This window comes from Artibeus jamaicensis, unplaced genomic scaffold (assembly GCF_021234435.1).
Source record: "Artibeus jamaicensis isolate MK-2021 breed Jamaican fruit bat unplaced genomic scaffold, CSHL_Jam_final contig_484, whole genome shotgun sequence".
Taxonomy (NCBI): Eukaryota; Metazoa; Chordata; class Mammalia; order Chiroptera; family Phyllostomidae; genus Artibeus; species Artibeus jamaicensis.
Window position 1 is genome coordinate 2458163 of NW_026521859.1, and position 18945 is coordinate 2477107.

At 39.1% G+C, this 18945-nt stretch overlaps 1 protein-coding gene across 1 annotated transcript; it reads left to right on the forward strand.

The window, feature by feature from the left end:
- Positions 1–8: 8 nt before the first annotated feature.
- Positions 9–18473, forward strand: KLHL31 (kelch like family member 31). Its single transcript, XM_037159572.2, has 3 exons — positions 9–220; positions 13838–15039; positions 17010–18473. The coding sequence occupies exons 2-3, from the start codon at positions 13868–13870 to the stop codon at positions 17740–17742; spliced, it is 1905 nt and encodes a 634-aa protein (XP_037015467.2). The 5' UTR covers positions 9–220; positions 13838–13867; the 3' UTR covers positions 17743–18473.
- Positions 18474–18945: the final 472 nt, after the last annotated feature.

Sequence of the window (18945 nt, forward strand, 5' to 3'; positions counted from 1 at the left end):
GCTCACACTGCTGCTGGGCGACAGCGCAGGCTCAGCTGCTCTAGCCAGTGGGACCGCAAAGGGTCACTCTAAAAATTGCTGCTGGGACTTGTCAGGTGGCTGCTGGTGGCTCCCCACCGGATTTTCCTTCTCCCTCTCCTTTCCACAGATTGCTTCCCCAGAGGAGTCTGCTGCTGACACTTCGTCATCACAAGTCGGGGACACCGCTCAACACAGGAGGGTAAGGAGCTGGGGCCACACTCTCCAATTCGTCTTCCAGATCCTGGGGTGTGTATGGCTCTGTGGGTGGGAGAGGGCGGCGAGTCTGAGTGTTTGCAGAGCCATTTCACTGAAGGCATGTGCAGCTGGGTCAGATTGCTCCTGTCCCTGATCTCAGTTTGGGAGCCAGAAACCATCTTCTTGAAATCCAAGGAAGGTGATATGCTTAGGCAAATATTATACATAGTCAGAAATTCATGAGTGGATGCTTTAAAAAAAGTAAAATTACTTGTAATTGCTAAGAGTAATTTTTAGTCTCCAAAGTGTAACATATATTTTTCTCCCTCTATTTTGTAGCAAAGAAAGGGGAATTTCTTCTCTATTGTGATCAGGAACCATATAAACATTTGATACCCAATAACTTTGGATAAGATGTAATTAATTTTAATGAAATTGGCAGCAAAAAAAAATCAGAGAACTCTTTAAATTCCCAGAAATACAACCTATTGACAAAACAGAAAAGTCCCCTTTCTAAATTACAAACTATAAAACAGGTTTTTATTCTAAATGTGCACATACATTTATAGGGACATCATGTTTTATATTAGAAATCATGTTGAAAAAGAAACAGTAAAGTGGACCCCCCTTACACTGGACTTAACTTAAAATGGCAAGCTGCAGAGCGGAGCGTTTCTATTCTGGGAGTCAGAGCTGATGTGCCCTGACAGATGCAGTGCTTGGAATGTGGTTGGGACAGGGAGCGCGCACAGCTGATTTGCCCCTTTGGCAGAAAGACATTCTGGGATCCCAGCTCATCCTGGTTGAGTGACAGTGACACTTTAGCACACATGGCTTTTCAGCTTGCCCTGTGTAGTCTCTCCCAGGAGGCAAGGGTGGACAGCAGCAGGAGAAAGAATGTTCTTAAATATAAAGTGACAATTCTTTTCTATAATCAGTCCTAGGAGCTCTTCACCACACCTGCTTCAGGCCCGGAGGAACTTGATTTAAGGGTGATGCTTTCGCACAGACTTGCCCACTCATAGAAGAGGGTAGAATTATGTTACCATTGCAGTCCAATGCTTCTGGATCTGTTTAGGGTTATGGACCTTTGAGAACCTCATGAAAGCACAAAAATGCACATAAACACACATGCACAACATGCTTCATAGTATTCATGAAAATATCATGGAATTCATGGACTTTCCAACCCAGAAGAAGTTTGCTAGATTAAATACAGGACACCCAGCTGCGTTTGAATTTCAGATGACTCACAAACCAGTGTTTAGTATAAGTATATCCCAAATATTGCATGGGATATACTATACTAAAATATGATTTATGGTTTATCTGACATTCAAATTTAATGGACATCTTGTACTTTTATTTGCTAAATCTGGCAACCTGGACCCAGGAGCATGACTTTCTTCTCAGCTGGATTATGCATAGCTGGTCATGAGTTGATTCCTGGATCCTAAAAGGCCCCATTGTGGGGGAAAGTGATACAGGACCAGACTTTGACAATTCTGACAGGAAAAGCCAGCTGTTTGTTCTGAACTCTCTATAAAATTTTAGTACTGAAAGGTATACATCTCCTCATTTGACAGGTGATAATCCTAAACAATTGGGTATTTTGCCACAGGTCCATCAGCTGGCTAGAGTGAAAGGAAAACTAAAGCCCAATCGTCAGTTCTGTGACAACCAAAGAGACAGTCGTCTTCAAATCTAGGTTTCTAACATCTCCTTCCCACCCACCCCTAACCCAGTAACCCTGCCCACTAACCTTAACACACACAGCAGACTACAAAAGTGAGCTATTTTAGTAAAATTTTCAACTAAACAAAACCAAAAATTTTTAGCAGTGGATCCTTGCCGCCTGTATCCAGGGTTGGAAAATAGACATTAACTCGATGTATAGTCTATATACTTTATTGATAAAAGTCAGGCACGGGCTTCTAGCTGAGCTGAATCATAAGAAACTGGTAATATTTGTCTTTAAACAAAAATTGATAATTACATACCCAGCCTAGCACTTACAAGGAAGTATTTGATTCTTTGATCAACAAACTCATGCGAGAGCTCCTTGAACATGTTTCTAGTTTTGGCTTACCAACCTATTAGAGTTTCATATCTTTACTACCCTAATTGGATTGAGAAATCCATGGACTCTGTTTACCCCCAAATAAATTATCTTACATTTAAAAGATCAACTCTTTCCTCTCAAATTTTATAAATTTTTAAACTGATACAAATTTTAACCTACCCTGGATTTAAAGGAGGCTATACAGGAGGTTGGGATTCCACCTGGGTTTGATTATGACCTTGTATGACCTTGGTTAAGTTTTTAAAACTCCCTCTGAATTTTAATTTCTTCAATTGCAAAATGAACTTAATATAACTTGCATTTTAGGATTTCAGTGATGCTTAATTTTTTTAACAAATCATGTAAAATACCCAGGGCTCAGCACACAGTAAGACCCCAATTAATAAATGCTAGTTATATAATTATTATTTTAGATAGAAATTTATATTTGATGCATAATATAGATGCATGCTTCATGGATTACATTTAAGAATTATTTATTAAATTTATTATATGCTTAAATTTGGAAAATACAAAACATGATGAAAAATGTGATGGATCACATAACTGCTCAGCTGTTTATTAGATGTTGAATACATGACACTGTTGCCATAGAAACAACACAAAAGCCAAGCTCTGCAGTGGGCAATGGGAGGAGAGAATGAAATTGCATCTCTGTAACTTTCTGCCCGGTTTCTAATGGAGGAGACCCAAGAAACTGCTTTGGGTGGTAGTGGATGGAGCAGTGACGGGAGGAGGCTGTGGTGTCCATGACCAGAGAAGGAGAATTCTCTGGGTGACCTCCACAGAATAGAGGAATAGCTCTCATAGCATAGGGAGCCTTCTACCACCCACTGCACCCTGTGTAAAGTCTCTGCTTTCACCCAAAAAAGGGAAGGGACAGGAAGGGACTGGAAATGTCTCCAAATGGCTGCTTATCCCATTACACAACCTCAGCGGCTATGGCTAGACCTGCTCTTTCCACTGTGCCCTACTATGGTAGGGTCCGTGGGAAAAGTGCAAGCTGCTAATAGTCTGGGGTGGGGCAGAGGGAGAGGGGGGCTCTGCACAGATCTTCTCTTTGACCCCAAGGGACAACTCATTAAAGCCCCCATGGGTTAGGAAGGAAAATTAAGCCCTTTGTGCTTTAGAAAAAAACAGAGAAACAATCTTAAAACTCTCCCAGTCACGCCCTGGCTGGTGTAGCTCAGCCGATTGAGAAGGAGCCTGTGAAGCAAAGAGTCGTCGACGGTTCAATTCCCAGTCAGGGCACACACCCAGATTGCAGGCCAGGTCCCTAGTAGGGGACACATGAGAGGCAACCACACATTGATGTTTCTCTCCCACTCTTTCTCCTTCCCTTCCCTTCTTTCTAAAAATAAATAAATAAAATATTTCAAAAAAACCCTTGCAACTTAGCAAGCCTGTAAGGCTGTGCTCCACATTATCTGGACCAACTCCAGTCACAGCCAGTCCTTGCTGTATGGTAACCATGGTGATCCCCCCCCCAGCCTGGTCATGAGTCCCTCACTTGTAAATAAATAAATAAATAAATAAATAAATAAATAAGCAAGCAAGCTTTAAAAAAACAACAGTGTTAATTAAACCTTCCAACATCGTTGAATCAATAAGAATGGAATGCTTTCAATATTTAGTACTCAAGGTCTAAGCTATACTCTAGATTATATATAAACATATATATGCAGCTCATTTTTGTAACCTTTTTCTTGCAGCCACATTTTGACTGTCATTGTGGCCACATCATTAGTGATCACTAATAATATGACCCACGGGTACATAGAGAGCATTAGTATAATTGTAGGAAAAACAGCGAGAGTTCCTATACAAATTGCTTTTGACTACATGCTCACATATAACCTAATGACTAATACATTTTTGTGAATACTCAGTTTTTTTCTAATTGCCCTCTATTAGCCCATACAATCAGCCTCAAAGCGCATTACAGTTACCAGATGAGTAAATGAAAGTTAATTAAATTGTTCTCCTTAACTTTTACACATCTACTCCTAAGCTGTCCTTTTCCAAGTTCTTCCTTTTAAAGTTACCCTTGTTCTGCATTTAAATGCGATTGTGGGAAAATGCTGGTTGATCAAGTGACATGGTGAATGTAAGTATTCGTGCATGCATGCATGTGTGTGTGTGTGCGTACTGAGTGTGACATGCCTGTGTCTGTACTCTCTGGAAAGATCCCAGTGTGAGAGGTCTGGAGAACTGTCGAAGGCTTCCCTGTGTGCTAGTAAAAACAGAGCCTTGGGTTTATGATCCCACATAATAAAGATGCTAGTCTTCTCTGTAATAGGGCCCAGAGCACACAAAGTAGCTGCCCTTATTATTCTTACTGGCTGGTTTGCAGTCCTCCTTCAACTGAGAAAAGCAGTGGCTGAGTCGCCAAGCAGGGCCTGTGGCAATGAAGAGCGGGGCCAGTGGTAGAGCACTGATCGGGCTATCAGAGCCAGTGAACGTCTCTGCAGCCTAGAGGACATCAGAGCTTTGTGTGGCTTTGAAGAAGGGGCCCAGATCCTCAGACTCCTCTGAGGGGGCTGCAGTGACCTTTTTGGAGAAACACGGCACAGACTGAGAACACCTGCGCAGGTGGATGAACAAACAGCCTCACCTTCAAGGTGCAAGCCTAGGACTGGAATATCATGGCAACTCTAACAAAGAAAGACAGTTTCTGAGCCTATCTGGGAATATAGCCACTGGGAAAGGAAGTTGTCCACAGGCTGTGATTTCAATAGTCTCTCTCTTTTTTATTTTTGTACTTCAAATAAATTTATTTTACAAAATGTTTGAGATTATACCTCACATTCTACTTACGGTGATTAATTTAAAATTTAGCTAGAATCTCAAGATAGTTAGATTAGAATCTCATATCCTACTTACTCCTTTTATGTTTCATTTTTGTAATGATAGAGTAAGGTCTTTTCATTGTTTAACTGAATTTATTGGGGTGATATTGGTCAATAAAGTCATATAGTTTCAGGTGTACCATTCTATAACACATCATCTATATATTACATTGTGTGTCCACCATCCCAAGTCTAGTCTCTTTCTGTTACAATAGTCTTCTGCCAGTTTTCCTCTCTCTACCTCCCCTAGGGAGAGCTAATGAGACCAGTTACTCCTATAAAATGATTTTGAGGGTTCTAAAAGCCCTGTCTTATTTTTAATAAATAGATATTAAAATACTATTAATATTAAAAATATTAGTAAAATTAAATAAATATTATTTAAGAATAAACATATATATTGTATGGACAAAAGTAGGTTTACAGTTGTATGTAAAATTATTATTCTTGTATTAGCTATTCATTATTATATTATTTACTATACGAACAACTGCAAACCTACTTTTGCCAAGCTGTATGTGTATGTGTTCCACAGTGGCTACTTTTAGAAATTTGTATGTGAGTCATAGAAAGACAATGATAAAAAATTGTTTAAAAAAATTACCAAAAAACATGCATATCTGGGAGGAAGAATAGATATGCCCATTAACTAATTAGCTTGGATCAGTTGTCAGACCAGCTAATGTATTACCCAGCAGGGCCCTGGAGAAATTGGACAGGCAAGAGAATTCAGAGGGTCATGAGGGTTTCCATGGGAATGCCAAGGTCAGCTTGAAGGCCAGACAATACAGGAAGGAGAAGGTGGCAGCAGGAAATAAGAGAAGAAAGGCCATGAAAGAACACGCACTGATTTCACTCAGGTTGACCTCTTCCTTCCTGGAGATTTCTGAATCCTTCTCCATTACATACTGACATATCAAGTTCAGTGCTTCCTGGCATACAACAAATAGCCCTTATGCATTGGGCTAATAATATCTGCCCAATTGTCTTCTTCATGACTTCAGCCACCTTAGTCAGCACGTGTTATGCTGAGTCATGCCTTCCTGCTTCCATGTGAGGTATTTCTTCTTCTACTTCCTTTACTTATTCCTCTTAAAAACCCTTTGGTACTGTGACCAACAAGATTCTTGTTATCTGCAAACCTTCCCGTCCTAACACCACCCCATCAAAATAATTTCTTTAATTCGAATGAAGTGCAGGCTCATATATTCAGTCTTCCATGTAATCTGTTGTTTTGATTTTACATATAACCTATAACTAAATGTCCTAGATTTTCCCAAATTTCCAGGATTACTCTTATCATTTACACCAAAATAAATACTATCTGTTCCTCATCTTATGTAATTGCACAAATTCCATTTCTCTCCCTGGTATTTTAAAAAATCCCTGAGAAATGTTTACATATTCCAGAAATCTCCCCTGGTTGCTGTTTGCCAGTTCTCAACCAGGGTCATTCTCCATGCTTGTACCATAACACCTCCTGCTGTCCATGATTGCTTCTCCATGATATGGTAACTTTCTTTGATATACTTCACTCCAAAGTTTCAACAGGTTACTTACTTCACTCCCAAAGTAACAACTAATAAGGGTTGTTGATTTTAGTGAAAATGATTCAAGTTTGTTTAATATTCACCTGAGGATATGTTTATTAATCCTAGAGAGAGAGAAAGGTGTGGGGGCGGGTGAGGTGGGGGAGAGATGGACAGATAGACAGAAACCTCGATGTGAGAAACATTGATCAGTTATTTCCCATACACACCTAAACTGGGGATTGAACCCTCAACCTAGGTATGGACCCTGACTACAGTTGGAATCCTTACAACCATTTTGGTTGGGATGACACTCCAATCAAATGAGCCACCAGCAAGGGCTCAAGTTTTTTTTGAACATTCATTTTTTGCCACATACTCTGCCAAATGTTGTACATGGATTTCCTCACTGAGCTTTCAATGAAAACCCTGTAGGCAGGCACTGTTATTATCTTTCTTTCTTTCATTCTTTTTTCATTATATCTTATTGATCATGCTATTACAGTTGTCCCAGTTTTTCTCCTTTTACCCCCCTCCACCCAGCACCTCCCACTCCCTCAGGCAATCCCCTCACCGTTGTTCATACCCATGGGTCATGCACAGGTTCCCCGGCTACTCCATTTCCTACACTGTAATTATTTTTACTTCTTAATCCCCTCACCTCTTCACCCATTCCTGCACACCACCCCCCCACCTGGCAGCCATCAAAACCCTCTCAGTATCCATGATACTGTTTCTGTTCTTGTTTGCTTAGTTTGTTTATTAGATTCAATTGTTGATAGATATGTATTTATAGCCATATTATTGTTCATAGTTTTAATCTTTTGCCTTTTTAAAATTTTATTTAGTTATTTTTCAAGTACAATTTTTGTCTATTTCTCCCATCCCAGCCTCCCCCGCCCCGTGCTCCCCACCTCCCTCCCATTTCCACCCCCCTTAGTTCTCGTTCCTGTGTCCTTCCTATTTGTTCCTCCAAATCCCTCCCCTTTTTTCCCCTTAAATTCCCTTCCCTCTCCCCTCTTCTTTTTCTTAAATAAGTTCCTTTAACATATCATATAACAATGATTTGGTGATGACAAACTCCTTTAGGTTTTCCTTGTCTAGGAAGGTCACTTTCTGCCCTTTGATTCTAAATGATAGCTTTGCTGGGTAGAGCAATCTTGGCCATAGGTCACTGCTTTTCATGACTTTGAATATTTCCCAATCCCAATCCCTTCTAGCCTGCAAAGTTTTTTTTTGAGAAATCAGCAAACAGTCTAATGGGAACTCCCCTGTAGGTAACTAACTTTTTCTCTTGCTGCTCTTAAGATTCTCTCTTTATCTTTAACCTTTGGCATTTTAATTATGATGTGTCTGGGAGTGGGCCTCTTTGCATCCATCTTGTTTGGGATTCTCTGTGTTTCCTGGGCTCGAATGTCTATTTCCTTCACCAAATTAGGGGAGTTTACTTTCATTATTTTTTTTCAAGTAGGTTTTCAATTTCTTGCTCTTTCTCTTCTCTTTCTGGTATCTCTAAATGCAAATGTTGGAATGCTTGAAGTTGTCCCAGAGGCTGCTTACACTATGCTTGTCTTTTTTGGATTTTTTTTCTTGTTTTTCTGGTTGATTGTGTTTTGCTTCCTTATGTTCCAAATCACTGATTTGATTCTTGGCTTCATCCAGTCTACTGTTGTTTCCCTGTAAATTGTTCTTTATTTCAATTAGTGTATTCTTTATTTCTGACTGGATCTTTTTTATGCCGTTGAGGTCCTCACTAAGTTCCTTGATCATCCTTGTAACCAGTGCTATGAACTCTGAATCTAATAGATTGCTTATCTCCATTTTGTTTAGTTCTTTTTCTGGAGTTTTAATCTATCTTTTCATTTGGGCCATGTTTCTTTGTCTCCTTGTTTTGGCAGTGTCCTTGTGTTTGTTTCTATGTATTAGGTAGAGCTGCTATCTTCAGTTTAGAAACAAGTCAATGGAAACTCTAAGTGGTTAGATTATTTATCTATGGCAAGTCACACTCCAGATAAGTAGGGAATCTGGTATTTCTGTTGAAATTTCCTTATCATTTAATCTCAAATATTATCTAATTTACCTTGTGATTTATTCTTTGACTCATGGATTATTTAGAAGTATATTGTTTAATTTGCCTATATTGGTGGGTTTCCTAGATAGCTTATTGTTATTAGTTTCTAACTTAATTACCTATGATCAGAGAACATACTCTGTATGACTTTGATCTTTTAAATTTACCAAGACATGTTTTGAGGTGCAGCACAGAATGTGTCTTGGTGAGTGTGCTACATAGACTTGAGAAGAATATGTATTCTATGGTTGTTATGTGCGATGTTCTAGACATATCGGTTAAGTTAGGGTGATCAGTAATGTTGTTCAGCACTGGATGGTGTGGCTCAGAGGACTGAGTGCTGACCTGTGAACCAAAAGGTCATTGGTTTGGTTCCCTGTTGGGGCATGTGCCTGGGTTGTCAGCTGGATTTCTGGTGGAGGTACATGGGAGGCAGCCACACATTGGTGTTTCTCTCCCTTTCTTTCTCCCTCTCTTCCCCTCTGTCTAAAGGTAAATAAATAAAATCTAAAAAAAAAAAAATCCACACTTAGAATTAGAGGAATATACGTCAGTAAATGAATGGATCAAAAAATTGTGGTACATATACACAATGGAATTCTATGCAGCAGAGAGAAAGAAGGAGCTACTACCCTTTGCAACAACATGGATGGAACTGGAAAGCATTATGCTGAGTGAAATAGGCCAGGCATCGAAGGACAAATACCATATGATCTCACCTTTAACAGGAGGCTAAATAACAAAATAAACAAGCAAATAGAATAAAAACAAAGACACTAAAATAGAGAACAAGTGGGCAGCGACCAGAGGGGAGAGGGAAGGGAATTTAAGGGGAAAAACGGGGAGGGATGTTGAAGAACAAGTATGAAAGACACAGGGATGAGGACTGGGGTGGGGGGAATGGGAGGGAGGTGGGGAGACGGGGTGGGGGGGGCTGGGATGGGAGAAATTGACAAAAGAAAACTGTACTTGAAAAATAACTAAATAAATTTTAAAAAAGAATTAGAGGAATACATCAATAATGGCTTAAAAATAATATTGTTCGGATAATCTACCTTTTTATTGATTTTTTAGTTATTCTATCAGTTGCTGAGGAGTTAATAACATTTTCAAATATAACTGAGGAATTAGCTATTTCTCCCTTCACATATGTTGAAGCTGTTATTTGACTATGTATATTTGGATTGTTATAAATTCTCTTTCTATCACAGGTAATTGTTTTTTTTCTTGAAGTGTATTTTATCTGACATTAATATAGCCACTCCAGTTTTACTATCTCTACTATTTCTGTGGTAAATCTCTTTCTACCCATGTATTTTTTTACCTAGCTGTGTCTTTATATTTAAAGTGAGTCTCTTGTAGATAGTACGTATTTTGGGTATTGCTTTTTTCTATCTATTCTGACAATCTATGTCTTTTAATATAATGTTTTTTTCAATTAACATTTAATATAATTATTAATATAATTGGATTTAGGCTTACCACTATTCTTCTGTTTGTTTCCTCTAATTTTTATTCCTCTGTTTCAACTTTCCTACACTGTTCAATTCCATCTAAATTTATCTATTGGTTTTTCAGATATACTTTGTGTTCTCTAAGTGGTTGTTCTAGGGCCCTTTTGTCCAATACCATGGTTGTCAGTCACGTGTGGTTATTAAACAATTGAAGTGTGGCTAGTCCCTTTGTCTCTTTGCCCTGCATATCACTGTCTTGTTGAGGCTGTATTCTCTCTTTCCTCCAGAAACCTCTATTTTCACTAGAAGAAAGAAAACCCTTAAAACAAAAATAATCTGAGAGAAATTTCACCCTATCCCTAGAACAACTATGTTTCAGTATAGTATCGGTTGTTTAAATACTGAGATCCCTCTGTAATGAGTTGGTAAATAGCCATATGGTGGTTTACCTGACCCCCCACCCCCAAACACCTCACACCACTCCAGCCCTCTCCTAGGACCCCCTCACTGTAATCCAGAAACTAAGGACTTACACAAGGTACAAAGGGGACCCTCTGGAACTCAGCTCTAGAGCTGTGAATTCATACTAGTTAGTTAGTAAGTGCCCTCTTTTACCAGTTGTTGAAATATCCACTCCATAGGTTACCACTGAAATAATCGATTAATGATAGATAAACAGAATATTGAACATTTCAGTCTGAACCACTAAGGTTACTCTCTGGGTTCTAGATTTTTCCAAAACAGTGAGTAGTTATCAGCTCTATGTCTACATGAGTAAAAAACTGGCTAAAGGGATTCTTCCAGGAAAATAGACAAGACTTCCCCAAAGATACACTTCTGCTTCTACTCTAGCTGGTAGAAAGTGCTGTTTGAAAAAAAATTACTCTGCTGTGCTTACTTAGTTTTTTGCTGTCTTTTTCTCCTTGTCATTTTTGTGTCTCTAACATAAATTACTCCACCAGCCCTGGCACAGTGCCACCAACACAGCAGTAGGTGTTTGATAAGTGCTTGCTGAACAAAATTTTTAAAATTTTCCCCAGAGGACTCCAATATGGGAACACTCACTGCATAAGTCAAATACTTTTGAAGACTAAAATGATAGTGAGCTAAAAATCTATTTTACAAGGTAAAGATGAATTTGGCACTGCTTGCAACAAAGAATGAGGAGGGACAGATGTGCTCCAGTCTTACAAATAAATGTAAAGGTCAATTTGACAATTCCAGCTAAAGGATGAAGACTGGAGCCCTGGCAAAGGCAGGGACCTCCTCTGCTCCCCACCCACTCGCTGCTCCTTGTCATGTGGAAAAGGAGGACCAGACAGAACAGAAAGGTCAGGGAGTGTTTTAAATTGAAGTTTTAACCCTCAGAATGAACTCAACAGTGAGACTTAAAACACACACACCCCAAGAAACTATAAAACACCTAAATACCTAAATGTCTAGGAACAGAATAATTGAGTAAGTTTTATATATTCTTACTATGGGTCACTGTAGCTACTAGGGAGAATGGGGTAAATTTGTGGTGTGTACTGATACAGAGATGTGCATGAGTTACTGCTAGGTGAAAAGAGCCAACTGCTGAATGATATCGTGTCAACTTGTTCCAATATACATTCTCTTATAGTGCTGTGTTGGAGCTTTCATTGGCTCTCAAGAACCAACTGTTACATTTTCAAGAACTGGGCAATCTGGCTGTTAAACAGTGTGATAGCTTAAAACCAGCCACATTGAGTGTATGTACAGTCCAGGGCTGTCAAACTCATTCTCACGGAGGGCCACATGAGCCTCACAGTTGCCTTCAAATGGCCAAATGCAGAGCTCCTTTTCCCTAGTTGAGTACTTACATTTATACAGTCCTGAAATTACATTCGGCCCTTTGAAGGGAACCACGAGGCTGATGTGGCCCCTGGTGAAAATGAGTTTGACATCAAAGAAACCAGCACCTTACAAATAAAGTCTTACCCCACCTGGAGAGTTGGTTTACTAGCACACAGCTGCTCAAAAATATGCAGATATAAGTTTGTATAAGCAGATACAATTATCTTGAATGGTATATAACACAACCATGAATTACTAATTATACATACTGATTTTGCCATTTAAAAAAAGACAGACCACATCAGTAGTCTCACAAAAATGTGAATGCCACTGTGATGTAAATGAAGTACATTAAAAGTCCACGTACAGCATCTTCTGATGATTATGCTCATTTTTTTCCAAAGAGGCTCAAGTAATTTAATCTATTTGGTAAACATGATATTTCAAGTCTATGTTTAATACTAGAACTGTCAGAGCTACATTATGGTGCTAAACCCACACTTCATATAGGTTTAAAAACTGGTTCAAATATTTGCAACATTGATAATGAAAAAATAGTTACTATTCTTAATATGTGAGCATCCACACAAATATATCTCTATGTGGATATATCTCATGCCTGAATTTAGAATTTTAGTGTCAAAACATAACATAGTTTTTATTTCAGATACACTCCCAATTTGTCATTCAAAAGACTGTATTAATTCTACTTCCATAAACAATGTCTACAGACCACCACACCAAATTTGATACTGTGAATATTTTAAAATATTTTAGCCATTGAACAAAATTTGACCCCCCAAAATAAAAAGGATCTCTGGATTTCAGTTTATAGTTTTCTGAACATTATTAGTGTACTTCAAAAGATATTTATTAACTATTTGTGTTTTATCTTCTTTGAATGACCTAGTTACCCAAGTCATAATCTTTGTCCATTTTTTAATTGGATTTTACCTTTTTCTCATTGACTTGTAGTAGTTCTTTGAGTATCATGTCAGCTGAACTTTTATCCATCAAAAATGTCACTGATGTTTGTTTTCACATCTGTTCCTTGTCTTTTAAATGGCTGGTGGTGTTTTGTAGAAGTTTTTATCATTTTTATATTCATATATTTTAGTCTTTTCCTTTATGGATTCTGAATTTTGTGTTATACTTAACAGGGTTTTTCTTACTCTATGATGAAGGGGAAAAAGCTACTTTGCCCTAATTCTTGTGTAAATTTTGTATGCGTGAAGAAGAGATTTAGATATATAATTCATCTGGATATTATCTTAGGGAATTTGCAGAATAGAAATCAATTGAACTAATGCTACCATTACAAGCCCTTACCCATTGATTTTTAAACGCCATACTTATTTATTTATACACACACATAAACACACATATATATTTCACATTTTACATGGATTCCTAAATTTATATTATTGAGGAAAACTTCGGAATAGTTACAACTCATTTTTTTCAAGCAAGCCCTTCAAATGATGTTTAACTGCTATTCCATAAACTTTTCAACTAAATCAGAGAATATTTGGTCATTTCTACAGTAAAAAATTCCTTGGCCATACAGCTATGGAGTGGTCTCATTTGATAATATAAATCTTCTTAGAATTGTCTTCAATGCTTGGTGCTGAAGTAAACTGGCAATAAAATGTGCATCTAAAAATGCATCTACTGTGATGTAAATTTTAAAACCTACTTTTGAGGATTAATCTACATTATGCTATTAAAAAATTATAAAATAGAAGTGTTTCTCAGTGGAGCAGCTCAAAGAGCAAGGAACAACGAAGATAATACCATGCCTTTCTTTCTTTTTCTAGCAAGCTCTTGCCTGTGACGGTGTTGCCAACATGGCCCCCAAAAAGAAGACTGTCAGAAAGAACAAAGGAGATATTAATGAGATGACCATAATTGTAGAAGATAGCCCCCTAACTAAACTAAATGCTTTGAATGGGATCCTAGAGGGAGGCAATGGCCTTAGCTGCATTTCTTCTGAATTAACAGATGCCTCCTATGGCCCCAACCTCTTGGAAGGTTTAAGTAAAATGCGGCAAGAAAGCTTCCTTTGTGACTTAGTCATTGGCACCAAAACCAAATCCTTTGATGTTCACAAATCAGTGATGGCTTCCTGCAGTGAGTACTTTTACAACATCTTAAAAAAAGACCCATCTACTCAAAGGGTGGATCTCAATGATATCTCACCACTGGGCCTGGCCACTGTCATTGCATATGCCTACACCGGAAAGCTGACTCTCTCCTTGTATACAATAGGAAGTATTATTTCTGCTGCTGTTTATCTTCAGATCCATACCCTTGTAAAGATGTGCAGTGATTTTTTGATACGAGAGATGAACGTTGAGAACTGCATGTACATTGTTAACATTGCTGAAACGTATTCTCTGAAAAATGCAAAAGCAGCAGCCCAGAAATTTATCCGGGATAACTTCCTTGAATTTGCAGAGTCAGATCAGTTTATGAAACTTACATTTGAGCAAATTAATGAACTTCTTATAGATGATGACTTACAGTTGCCTTCTGAAATAGTAGCATTCCAGATTGCTATGAAATGGTTAGAATTTGACCAAAAGAGAATGAAGCATGCTGCAGATCTCTTGAGCAATATTCGCTTTGGTACTATCTCTGCACAAGACCTGGTCAATTATGTTCAGTCTGTACCAAGAATGATGCAAGATGCCGATTGTCACAAACTTCTTGTGGATGCTATGAACTACCATTTACTTCCATATCATCAGAACACACTGCAATCTAGGCGCACAAGAATCCGCGGGGGCTGTCGAGTCCTCATCACTGTTGGGGGGCGACCAGGCCTTACTGAGAAGTCCCTTAGTAGAGACATCTTGTATAGAGATCCTGAAAATGGATGGAGCAAGCTTACAGAAATGCCAGCCAAGAGTTTTAATCAGTGTGTTGCTGTGATGGATGGATTTCTTTACGTGGCTGGTGGTGAAGACCAGAATGATGCAAGAAATCAGGCCAAGCATGCAGTCAGCAATTTCTGCAGGTACTTGATTCTCTATTGGAAATGGTTCAATATTATGAGGAAATTTCCCTGACAGAGAAGCAAATTAGTCATGCCTATTAGCTTAGTTCATTAGCTCAGTAAATTAATAATATTAATAATAATATATGCAGGGTCTGGCAGAAGTAACACCTGCTTGAGTGTGGTTGGTAGGGTAATAATATGAGGGTAATCATTTATAGTTTTAATTTAAACATTTCACCTAAACGTCACATGGTGTGCTTGAGTGTGATATTATTATGTTACAGAATTACATGCTTATGATTTTGTAATAAAAGATTTTGTAATAAAAAGGGCTGTTATTTGTCCCAGACCCTATATAATAATGCCCATAAAATGTATACATAACACTTCACTTTACATAAAGTGCATTCACGTAGTCTAGATTTCTGATAAGTCTGTGAAGTGAGCAAGGAAAACAGGATTATTCTCATTTTACAAGTGAGAAATCTGATCCCCAGAGAAGCTACACCACTAGTAAGTGGCAATTCACATTTTCTCATTTCTAGTCAGGTGCTCTTCACAACATACTGCTTTTCTGAAAGACACTGGAAACAAATTTAGTTTCTAACACTAAGTATAGAAAGATGAAAACAATATAAAATTTCTTTTAAGTGACTTATTGATGACTATCAGTTTTATAGTTGGCAAATAAAATGAGATAATTAAAAATGTGGAAGCTAATTTTTAAGTACTTCTTTGAAGACTAAATACCAGAGAAAAATGTCAATATTTTGAAGCATAAAGAAAAGAGTAAAAGACATAATAAATTCTTCAGAAAATGGAATTCAAGTGCCACATTATTTTTGCATATTTATGATAAAAAATTAAGTTTTCATGTATATGGAACGTTCAGAAGTCCATGCTTACAGAGTCAAACATACCGTAACTAGTGAGCAAGATCTGAAAATGTGTGCAGTATGTGATAAAGAATAGTCTTAATTTCATTGAGTGTGTTATTTACATGAGTTCAAACAGTTCATTGATTTTTAATAACTTATGACCTTAGTTAAGTTTTGACTTAGAGGTTAAATGGGACAAAGATGAATGAATATTATCAAACTGATGGAGTAAGTTCTGTGTTTATGAACTTAAGAACTATGTAAACAGAAAAGCATATTTTACTGTTACTGCTTATTTTCTTCCCCTGTTAAGTCAACTATTAATACTCAAATCACTGTTCTTGCAGTACTGATTTCAATGCTTATGATATAATTACTTATGGTAATATCGAACACTGAAAAATATATCCCTAAACTTAAAAAAATTAACTGCTAAAAAGTGCTAGAAAATGGGTAAGTATCAAAAGCTAAGGCTTTGTTGATGCTTTTGGACGTGAGTCTCATCGACCTCATTCTAAACGATAACCGAAGACTTGGTCGAGTAACTTAGCTTCGCTGTTGCAATGGCCAGGATAGGCGTATGACTAAGACCGAGGTTATGAGAAAGTGGGAAATTCAATTAGCCAACTGCTATCTTAATTAGGGAGTGAGAATGAGCTAGTGTCTGAGGATATGTGGGATTGACTTTAATGTGGCAGTGTTCCCTTTTCTGAGTGCCATAAATACCCCGCTTCTGCCCCCACCCCCAACACAGTCTCATAGATCCTAATGGTTGATGGATATTTGAGTATGGCGCAAAGGGGCCTGGCAGATCTGTCTCTGTAGGGTCTTCTCTAAGTGGCCCCAATAAAGGAAGGAAATTTATAAATAGGAAGTGGGGAGTCACCAATCAATAAGAAGACTAAATGCCTTGCTTTTCTCCAAGTGTCACACTTTTTTACTGGTTGAAAGAAAAACACCAGCCTCCTCAGTAGGCTACTGAGGAGCTGCGCTACGTCAGTAGCCTACTTGCATAGACAGTGTCAAAATTCTCAAGTTAAGGTTTGTGGAGTAACATAGGTTCCCTGGCTGCCACCAACAAAGCTATCACACTTCCTCTGCCATTCCCAGATATGATCCCCGTTTCAACACCTGGATACACCTGGCTAGCATGAACCAGAAGCGCACTCACTTCAGCCTGAGCGTGTTCAACGGGCTCCTTTACGCCGTGGGAGGCCGCAATACAGAAGGAAGCCTTGCCTCGTTGGAGTGCTACGTGCCTTCCACCAATCAGTGGCAGCCGAAGACGCCCCTGGAGGTGGCGCGCTGCTGCCATGCTAGCGCGGTCACCGATGGCCAAGTGCTGGTGACGGGCGGCTACATCAGCAATGGGTACTCACGCTCGGTGTGCGCGTACAACCCGGCCAGCGACTCGTGGCAGGAGCTGCCGGGGCTGAGCACGCCGCGAGGCTGGCACTGCGCGGTCACGCTGAGCGACAGGGTGTATGTGATGGGGGGTAGCCAGGTGGGGCCGCGCGGGGAGCGCGTGGACGTGCTGACCGTGGAGTGCTACAGCCCGGGGACCCGCCAGTGGAGCTACGCGGCGCCCCTGCTGGTGGGCGTGAGCACTGCGGGCGCCTCGACGCTGCACGGCCGCGCCTACCTGGTGGGTGGCTGGAACGAGGGCGAGAAGAAGTACAAGAAGTGCATCCAGTGCTTCAACCCCGAGCTCAATGAGTGGACAGAGGAGGACGAGCTGCCCGAGGCCACCGTGGGCGTGTCTTGTTGTACCCTCGCCATGCCCAACAACGTGACCCGGGAGTCCCGAGCCAGCTCCGTGTCCTCTGTGCCAGTCAGTATCTGAACCCAGGTAGATGCAGAGACAAAGGAAGAAAAAGTATTTATTGTGATTAACCTTTGAGTTAGCGCAGAGGAAAATATATAACATTTACTACAATAATTGTATTTTAAAATATATCGAGACAAACGTCTTGATGGTTTTAAATTCCTGGCATTATCTACCTCTGTCTTCCAATTTTTTTTTTTTTTAAGTAAAATTCAGGGCCATAGCTGACAAAGAAAACTAGAATTTATTTCAGCGGCCACTGGGTGGCAGAGAGAAATCGTTGTAGGCACTCTTCCATCAAGGCACGTTTCCCAAATGCACAGCAGTTACACCCACGTTTGAGACTTTCCCTCTACATGCCACATGACACTTATGTAAGTGATTTCACATACACAAGGTTTTCTCTCCCTCTTTTTTCTTTAGGAAGTTGAAAGTGTTCATTGATAGGTTTTATTTTAAAGTGGAAGTCGATATCTATAAAGACTTAAGATGTAATTCTATTTTTCAATGCAGTTTCTTTTCCCGTCTAAAGGATTTTGAAAGGCAGCCCATGACACCATCCTGCAGCTTAAAACAAAGCCCGACGGGAAAGCAATGGGGATTCCACCAGGGGCTGTCGTTGGTTTATCCCGGAGCTCTTCTTCCTCCCGGCCTCAAGACCCAGTGTATTTCCATCATAAAAATCTGCTCTCAAGGAAGAAGTGATGTTAGTCATTTAGTTTATAGAGTAAGTTTAAATCATTTCTTTATTTCTCATAGAAGGATTTGCACTTTAATCCATGTTCCCTATTAAAGGAATTGCAAGTATCTTGAGAGCCTTGCTCTCACCCTAAAATCTACACCAGGATTAAAAGCAACCTTGACCCTAATGTAAACCCCAGGAAGAACACCAAATAAAACTACGTCCTTAAGGATCATTAACTTAAAGCTTATATAGCCTGAAGGTTATACAGCCAATAACCATAATTTGATTCCTCCCATTCTTATATGGATAAAATTGAAGGAAACATTTGGAATTCTTGGTTTGGCCATAACAGGATGAATTGGTTCTCCTGTTGGCAAATGCCATTGCTTCCCATTCCACAGCAGTCCTCCTGAGTTCACAATTAAATTCTTATATACCCATTTCACTTGGAAACATTAAAATAGTATATGTCCATTCTGGTATATACTTTTAACCTCATCTTCTCCAGATTAACTCTGCAAATTAATGTGTACCCA

Bases quoted from the DNA above. Each gene is read 5' to 3' on its own strand.
- KLHL31 (XM_037159572.2), top strand. From the start codon at position 13,868: ATGGCCCCCAAAAAGAAGACTGTCAGAAAGAACAAAGGAGATATTAAT. The intron at 15,040-17,009 runs GTACTTGATTCT...TGCCATTCCCAG, and splicing joins GCAGTCAGCAATTTCTGCAG to ATATGATCCCCGTTTCAACA.